The sequence below is a fragment of the Dreissena polymorpha genome, chromosome 2 (genome assembly GCF_020536995.1).
Source record: "Dreissena polymorpha isolate Duluth1 chromosome 2, UMN_Dpol_1.0, whole genome shotgun sequence".
Classification (NCBI taxonomy): domain Eukaryota; kingdom Metazoa; phylum Mollusca; class Bivalvia; order Myida; family Dreissenidae; genus Dreissena; species Dreissena polymorpha.
Genome location: NC_068356.1, coordinates 83937362 through 83946959, shown reverse-complemented (window position 1 = coordinate 83946959; position 9598 = coordinate 83937362). Strand labels below are relative to the sequence as shown.

Sequence of the window (9598 nt, the reverse complement as noted above, 5' to 3'; positions counted from 1 at the left end):
TTTGCCATGTAAACATTGTAAAACGTGTTTTTTTAAATGTAATGCATTTGGTATTCTATTGACTTCTCCCTGCTTTTGATTTGGCTCAAAGCAGTACATCAAAAGTGCATTCTGTTAAAGTCCTTGTAGAACAAATATAACAACAACAACAACATTATTTAGATAGCAACTTTATTTCGGCATAGGTAGCACAGTCTGGTTCATTTTAAACAAACTATCATATCAGTGATATACACAATGTATTTATAACTAACAAGTAAAACCGGTAGACTACCTTTGACATTAAGTGAACCATGGCATGCTTTCTAATATAAAGGATAACACAAAAAGAGCAAGCCCTTATTTACCTTAATAGTTGGCGGCATAACATATAGAGGCTTTTTTGCGGAAAAATTTAGCAGTGATATTTGGCTGATCAAAGCTTCTATATAAACTGCTCTTTAAAATAAAAACTAGTGACAGAACATAGTGATATTTGGTACAATTAAGTAACAACAATTTTACTTAAAACATTGAATAAATTGTTATTTTCACACGTCAATAATGTCCATAAGCTAAATTGTGGAATCCTCTGTTTACACAAAATGGACATTCTCGTGCATTGCGAAGACCCTTGAACGCATTAGACATTACATATTCAGCACACACAATTACTTATCTTTCTCCGTGCAACAGTGAATCTGTAAATAAATGGCTTAATGGCTCAGTAAACTTACACTATTGATTGAATTATATTATGCCACATCGGTAATACGTTGTCAGTAAAACAATGAGTGGTTACGGTTGAAGTCAAGTAAATTTAATTTACAAAGTCGGATACACAAACAGGTAACATAAGAGATCGACTATCCCCTCATATTAGATTTGTAAGGAACTAAGCAGAAGGTACCTCACAAGACAGAGTATACATATAATTAAATTTATGCACTTCTAGCAAGGATAGCACATTGTTAAAACCGGACATTCAAAATAGACATAGACTAGTACAAGTATGACTAAGCGTATATGATTAAGAATAGTATTCAGCACATATAATCAAGCACGTGTAAAGCATTTAAAGCATTACAGACTAATAAGGCTATTATGAGCATGCAACCAATCGTTCTAGACTTTGCTAAGCTATCTATGAACTATAAACTAGAGCAACCGAAAACAAAATAACATAGGAAAGCTGGCAACATAACATGGCAAAATAACGAAATGACAGAAATCAAGGTATATCGCTGCCAAGGCTATTGAAAAGACAATTATGTGACATCGCACGAGGAACAAGAGCAGTTTTCTCCATGCCAAGTATTTACTAGAGATCGGAAATGGTTTCAAGAGGATGCTTTCCTGAAGTTTTCCGGAAGGTCTGTCCATAGTTTTGCAGCAGCATACCTTAAAGATGTTTTTCCATATCTTTCTGTCCTTGGTAGGGGTATCTCAACAGTAATATAGTGCCTAAAATTATAGTTAACATTTTTTAGATGCAGTAAATCATGTAGATACTCTGGGGATATTTTATTAAGATGTTTGTATGCTTCTAAGGCAACATATCTTAACTTTCAGTGAGATAAGACCAGATTTTTCAAATAATTCATCATAGCTGCTACAGAAATCATCATATATGAATCTCGGAGCTATTTCCTGTATTTTCTCTATCTTTCTAGTATTAGATTCATTGGTAAAGTGCCAAGTCAGAGGACAATAGTTAAAGTTTGACATAACAAAAGAGTGATATATAGTGAGTCTGCTTAATCTATTCAGATGTCTACCAATCCGTTTTAATACATTCAGCTGTCTAGAAGCTTTCTTACAAATACTTGATACATGAGAATTGAAATTTAACATAAAATCTACATTAACACCAAGTAATTTAACTTCATCTTCACGTGTAATTTCTATATTATTAAATTCAAAGTTAATTTTCTGCTTCAGGGTTTTCTTCCCAAGAGCTATTGCCTGAAATTTCTCTGGGTTTGCCTGCATATGATTTTTTGAGAACCAGTCTATAAGAGTTAAGCTATCTGTTTCTAATGTACTAACTAAATCTGTAACACAGGAACTAGTATAAGAAAAAGTCTTGTCATCGGCATAGTTGTATAATTGGCTTGTGTAAATAAAATGAAATATGTCATTAATGAATATGTTGAAAAGAATATGTCAAAGTATGGAACCTTGTGGAACACCTTTTATGATACCTTGATAGTTACTACATATATTTCCTATCTTAACACATTGTTTCCTATTAGATAAATAACTTTCAATAAGATTCAAAGACTGATCAGAAATACCATGGAATTTCATTTTTAATAATAATAAATCATGAGGCAAACAGTCAAAGGCTTTTGAGAGATCCATCAGAATTGCTGCCAGTTACTGATTTTTGTCCAAGAAGTATTTCCAGTCTTCAACAATTTTAAGTAGAGCAGTATTGCAACCATAGCCGGGCCTAAATGCACTAAGAAAAGGGTTAAAAACATTATCAAAATGTGACATCAATTTCTCATAGATGGCTCTCTCAAATACCTTTGACATTACAGGTAAAAGAATCACTGGTCTGTAGTTACTCTTATCTAAAATACTGTTTTTCTTATGAATAGTTACAACTTGAGCTTTTTTCATAATATCTGGGAAAATTGATTGATCTATACTTCTATTTATCATATCTGTAAGTGGTTAGGTAATAACAGGTGAAGCTATTTTAAGCATTTTAACTGAGATATTATCACACCCTGTTGCCTTTTTAGTACTCATTTTTTCTATTTGTTTATTAACAAAATTTTCAGAAACAGGCTTAAACACTAACTTATCATCAATAATACATGTACTGGTATTTTCCTTTATTTTGTTTACACTGATATGATTATCATCACATGATACATTGCTATCACCTATGTTTTTGCAACATTTATGTTACATTGAAAACATTGCTTATCTCTTCTTGGTCAGATATGAAAACATCATTCTTACTAAGTACAAAATTCTTTTGAAAAGTAGATCCCTTATTTGTTAAAAAAAGGCTTTATAGTCTTCCAAAAATCAGACTGCTTACAACCTCCCAAATATCTATCCAGAAAATAATTTTTAACAGATTCTTAATTTAAGTTACAAAATTCGTTGCTTGTCTATAATTTTCCCAATTTACAGCATTTTTGTTTCTTAAATACTTATTAAACATCATTTTTTTCTTATATATAGCTTTCCTCAAAGTAGAGTTCATATAAGGGGCATGTTGAAGAGGCTTCTTGCTTAATTGGGACATGCTTATCAAAGGTTTTAGTCAGTTGTGTTGAAAATTGTTCAGAAACTACTTCCAGATTTCCCTTTAATAAATGATAGGTCTGAATTTGTAAAATCATTTAAAAAATTGTCTACATCAAATTTCTTAAAACTTCAATAGCTAATCCACCTAGCTTTATATGTTGGGACAGTTAAATTTAAAATAAAACCAATCATATTGTGGCAGTCACTAATACTGCAATTAAAATTCAATATGTTTGAACATTTATTTCGGCAAGTTGGTAAGTATAACATCAAGAAGACTAGGCTCATGATTTGAAGTATAACATGTAGGTGATTTCACCAAATGTGTAAGGTCAAAAATGGCACATAGTTCAGTAATATTTGTACATTTCTCTTTAATAAGGCAATCATAGTTCAGATCTTCAAGAAAGATATAGTTATCATAGTGTGTAGTGATTCTATCTATACACTTATAGAGATCTTCAAATGAGTCAGTGTCTTTCAAGCTGGGCGGGCGATACAAGCCCGATATCAGCCATTTTGAACGTTCGATTATTACTTCAATGCAGATGGATTCTACGGCCTTGAATTCAAAGGTTGCTTCCTGTCTCCAGCCAGGTCTGATCTGAGGTAGGCTTCTACACCTCTACCATGTGCATTTCTGTCCGCCCTCCAGATGTGGTATTTATCAACTTGAAATTGTACATCAACAAAGCTATCGTCAAGTTTGGTTTCAGAGATAAACAATAAGTCAACAAAAATTTTCAATAGAAGTTCTTTTATGTGACAAAATATGTTCCGCAAACTATTAATGTATGTATGTTGACAGAAATTTGTTTGGCTGATAGTGATATTTTTTTTTCTAAATGTGGTTGTACTGTATAATAATAATAATAATCTATAGCTGTTTTGTAATGTTGGTACGACCATTCAACGTAGCACCCTTAGAATGCTGAAACAAACGAATATCATTTATTGCGGATTAAAAAGTACGGTGTAATTTCGTAAAGGGTTATGTCCAGCATCAATATCTAATAAGCCATCACAAAATCTATCAATGGCAGCTGATTATCGAAAGATGAGCAAGAGTTTGTACGCGGTCCCTCAGTCTTTGATGTCGCAAGCTCAGCACCAAACCTCCTGTCCAGCTTGTTTCACAAAATTATATATGCCACTTCCGTATTTCTTTTCATTTTACGGGCGCAATAATCCTGGGATGTCCCTGACAGACAGTGCAAAAGAAACATTTTACGGTACTCTGTAGTCCACTCAAAATACGTGCGTACTGCTCGAACTATATCTGAAATGATTGCCATTGTGGCCAGACTCTTAATAAAATCCCACAAACACTCCTGTCGCTGCAACGTTATGGTTGGGGTAGCTTACTGGCTTGCAGTTTGTTCGAGTGGGAAATATCCCTACTCGCTCTGTGAGAAATGGGTTGCACCCTCTCATCAGATGACACACCTCTACACAAGGCAGTGTGGTGTCAAACCTTCTTTTCTTCCAACCTTTTCATCGCTGGAATACCGGATGAGGTTTACAAATCATTCGTCGCTGTCCTCACGTCGACAATTTTTTTCTTGGACACAGTGCAGTTGTTGTTGTGCACTTGTTAAAAAGTCACTTAATCAGCTGCATTTACCTTGTTTTTTTTGTTGCATCTAGTTTATGCAGCCATCGTAAAGACCTCATTGACGTCTTCCAAATGTGAAACTACTGTTTCCAACTTCTCTGGGGCATTGACATTCCCTTGTTTCTCCTTATTTTCGGGTAAAGGGTCATTACCTTTCTTAGGTCTAGCATCCAGCATAATATCAGGTTATTGTTGGGACCGATCCCACCAAGCTGCCTATAAGGTCAGTGTTTTCATTATTATCTGAAACAACCGATTTTTTTAATAAAGCAACAGATTAGGCCGGGGGTCTAGGGGGCCGCCTAGGCCCCCCGTGGGTCCAGGGCAACGCCTGGTAGGGGGTTCAGGGGGGCGAAGCCCCCCGAGAAAAAAATGAATATGCAACTTTGGCTAATAGATATCAGTGCTCTGGCTGAAATTCATGATTGACAAAAAGGAAATAAGACAAGAGAAGAAAACAATATTATTTTTTTTATTAAAATTAAGTTTACCTGATGAGAACTTCACATTTTATTTACATCTCGCAAGAGACTAGTCAGAGTCACTATCACTGTAACTGGCACTGCTGCTAGAATCTGAATCATCCTCTAAATTAAATGTCTTAATAGCTGCTTTGATCTCTTCCCTCAATTCTTCCTGATCTTATAACATGACAGGGTCTGTTTGAACACAAGTGTCACTAGTAGAAGGAGTAGCTGAACCTATTTTCTTTTTCACTGACAAAGGTTCTGCTAATTTTTTTCTATTTTTAATACTGAGCCATTTCGAAACTGCCTGCTTAACAATGTCACCAGAATCCTCGCATCTTGGCCCATTTATAGTCACCTGTAACAAAGCTTCTAACATGTCATTGGATATTCTATTCCTGTGTATAGTTTTAATATTTTTTAAAGAACTTGCTCCTCTCTCCGGCCAGGCATTTGTGACAGGAAGTGAAGCTGCAACTTCAGCAATAAATGTTAACTTGGGGAAGAACTGCTTATAAATAGGGACAGATAGCAGTTGTATTAAACACCTCTCTGTGCTTGTCATCTTGGATGTAGAGTTATGTGGAAATTTTGGTTTTAAAATATCCCTAAGATGGTATTTCATTCCATTCCACTCTGTTTTAAGCTGATCAGACAATTCTTCTCCATTTTCTCCTCTGTAGAAATGTCTAGCAAGTATCTGTACTTCTCTATTACCATATTCCTTAAACTGTGCTGTATCATTTGGAATACCCTGGATATCAAAAATACTAAATGAGGTTATGATTTCTGAAGTATCAGTAAACCTTTGGTCAATATTGTTTTTCAAAGCAGCAATGTAATTTTTGAATAAAGACTGAATTTCATTCATGGCTTTTGAGTTCAAAGAGAGTTCAGCACTGATGTTATTAATTGAGTCTATATCACTTTGCAAAGCCGTAATTGGTGTTTCTTCTTGAAGAATACTATCAAGTTTGTCTTTTGCACTATTGACTTCAGGGATAATGGCAGAAAAATTGAAAGAGCTACTCTGGAAAACTCTTGACAGATGTGACAACACAGGAAGTATATGTCTCAGAATGTAAATAACACCAAGAAATTTTATGTTTCTTATTTTCTTAGAAAGTCCCAAAGCAATAGCATCTTCAGTTTTAGCAAGATCTAAAGTTTGTAATAAAGCTTCATAGTCATTGTAGACTGCTGTAACAGAAGAATCAAGACTTAACCACCTGGTCCTACAGGCTTTCTTCAAGCGTGAAGCAACTTTCTTAGATGCACCTTTACTCAAATTTAATCCTTTAAGTTCCATCTGTACCTTAAGATAACATGCCATTCTTTTGGGTGAGTTTTCAAAATAGTTCCACAACTGCCTTAGAACAAGTTCTACTTCTTTCACATACTTTATGCCTTCATTGCTGTCTGTACAAGAAAGGGCGAGTTTATGACATATACAGTGAACATTTATAAGAGTTGGGCACTTCTCTCTAAGTAATGTAGCAACCCCTCCTTTTTTCCCAACCATTACCGATGCGCCATCAGAGGAAAATCCTGTAAATTTACCAAGATCAAGCCCACTTGTGTTTATTGACTCAAGAAGAAGATCAGAGATGGCCTTGGCATTTGCTGAAGAATAATGTTCAAAAATGTTCTGACAAGAAAGAAATGATGTTTGCACACTGCCTAGCTCCTGATCAAAATACTGAATAAATGTAATCAAATGTTCTGTCACGCTAATATCTGATACTTCATCTGTCAGCAAACCATATGCTTGGGCCTTGTGAGCTTTCTCTATTACACTATCCTTGACTGTATCACCAAGTAACAGAAAAAAATCCCTTTGTGAACCAGCAGACTTGTGGTTAAAAAATCTTAAATTCTCATACTCAAAGACATTTTCAATCATATCTAACAATGGCAACAATTTCCTATTTGAAACAAAGTTTTTCATAAGAAAGTAAACAGTGGAAAAAACTTTTTCATATAAAGACGATTCAACATTCTTTTTGTGACACACTTCAGTATGAAAAATTGACAATTTCTGAACCATTTCTGTTTCAATGGCTGATTTGTGCATTTGAGAAGCAGCATGAACTTTAAGAGCATCCTCCAAGAATCTAGTAGCAGGTGTGGTAACAAAAACATCTCTTTTGTTTAATTTATGCTTTAAGTTATGCTTTTTACATAATATACAGTACATTCCCTGCCCCTCAACAAATGACAGCCACCAATAATCAGTTAACTTGCTATGATTAAACTTTTTTGGTGAAAGTCTTTTCTTTTCAGAGTCAGAAATATCGCTGCAGAAAGCTTGTTGACATAAATATCGACTGTGAACTTTGTTGGTACAACTTTCAAATAATGACTGTGTCAAAGTAAGACACTCATCATCAGTAAAAGGCTTGTGCTTTTCTTGACTCCCAGAATCTGATGATTTTTCCGAACTGGTAGGCTTATCCGTATCTGTCATATAACTCCCTGAAACTGTCAGCTGATCTATGTTGCTATCACTCCCTGAAACTGTCGGCTGATCTATGTTGCTCTGCAATGGTGTCACATCAACTGCCATTGCTTCACTAGTGTTTAGGTTCGCAGAACCATCATCTGAGCCTTCAAAAGATCAAAACAGATTAAATTGCCTTGAGCAGTTTTTTCATCATCATATTTTTTCATATCTTTTTTATTTTATTATCCATATCATTTTATTTGAAAATTTAGTGATCAAATTATATTATTAAATTATTTGAACAGATCACCTTCTATCATCATTATATGTTGAGTTTTTGGTACCTAAATATAAATTTACTCATAAAGCAAGAACAAAATCAAACTAATATTTACATTGTAGTAATTAATATGACAGGTCTAAGTACAGACAATTTATATGTTTCCCTTTGTATTAAATTTTTTAAATGAAAATTGTCCTCTGCTCCATTACAATGGCAAACGAAGTCATAATTAATGTAAGAAGCTGTCAATCCTTACTTAATTTAAAACTAGATCTATATGACAAAAACACCCGCAACAAACAAACAACAACTTCAAACAAGGGTGATTGTGTCAAACTATAAACAGTTGAATACAATTCTGATAATGCGGAAAACTTACCCTCTTTTGAGCGATAAAACCATAACAACAAACGGCACTAAGAAAAGTCACAACAATCGTGAAAGAAGCCGATCTACAACAGCGAAAAAAAGATAACGAGAACCAAAACAAATATAACAGATAGTTATTGAACAATAACTAACAATATAAACAAACAGAAAAATCAACTGTGTCATTTTCTTTCTAACCAGATTTAGCTTTAAAGCCAAAGTCTAAAAGACTGAGTTTTCTTTTCTTGCCACCAGACTCCATGCTGAATTTGTACATCGGTTTCTGTTATAACGCTTCTGATTCGCTCTTTCGTTTTAGACCGACGAATCGTCAACGATGTTTTAATAAAAACCGCGCGGTGTGCAATATTTCTGTTAAAACACTTCTGATTAGCTCTTTCGTTTTAGACCAACGAATCGTCAACGATGTTTCATAAAAACGGTGCGGTGTGACACCACTAAATTTATTTCACTATCGGATAAAAAACAACCGATTTTTCGAGATTTTCAACCGATGATATGGATCGCCAATCGGTTAATAATGAAAACACTGAAGGTGTAAAATCAAGTAGCTGCGTCACATTTTCTGAAAGTGACTGACGTGTCTATGTTTGGAAAGATTGCTTTCAAGTTCCAAAACCTACTTCTGACACCAACAATAGTCGATTGCAGTGTACTGCTTGTAGCCGGGATAGATCTTTATTCTTCTGTCAAAAACTTAATGGCTTCATTGTACAGGTCATTTTGTCAAGAAACTATTAACTCAAGAAGTATTCAATATAAAATTAAACTAAAATAAATATGAAGATGTTTCTTCCAATAAATGGAAATTTAATAACAAAGATATCGGCTCAACAGGCTGTCATAATTAAACACAAATAAATACCACTAAATAAATACGAAGATGTTTATTCCAATATGTGTAAATTTAAATAGTTCGGTTTCACTTGGCAGAATCAAGATATTTTACAAATACAGTTGAATTTTACTTACAAGGGACGGTAGACAAGATCTGTAGATCACAATTTCATTTTAACTTTCCCACAAACTACCAACTTGGAAACGTTCCAGTAAAGACATTGGTTTCATTGGGCTTTAATAATTTAATAACAGGAAGAATAATCCTGGCTTGTCTGAATTTATAAAGAATCACTACGAACACAAAACAAAAG

At 34.3% G+C, this 9598-nt stretch overlaps 1 protein-coding gene across 1 annotated transcript; it reads right to left on the bottom strand.

Moving 5' to 3' along the window:
• Positions 1 to 5095: 5095 nt before the first annotated feature.
• Positions 5096 to 8974, bottom strand: LOC127867871 (uncharacterized). The gene is made up of 2 exons (XM_052409377.1): positions 8625 to 8974; positions 5096 to 7938 (listed from the first exon to the last, which is right to left on the bottom strand). Exons 1-2 carry the CDS (start codon positions 8701 to 8703, stop codon positions 5507 to 5509), a joined length of 2511 nt encoding a protein of 836 aa, XP_052265337.1. The 5' UTR covers positions 8704 to 8974; the 3' UTR covers positions 5096 to 5506.
• Positions 8975 to 9598: the final 624 nt, after the last annotated feature.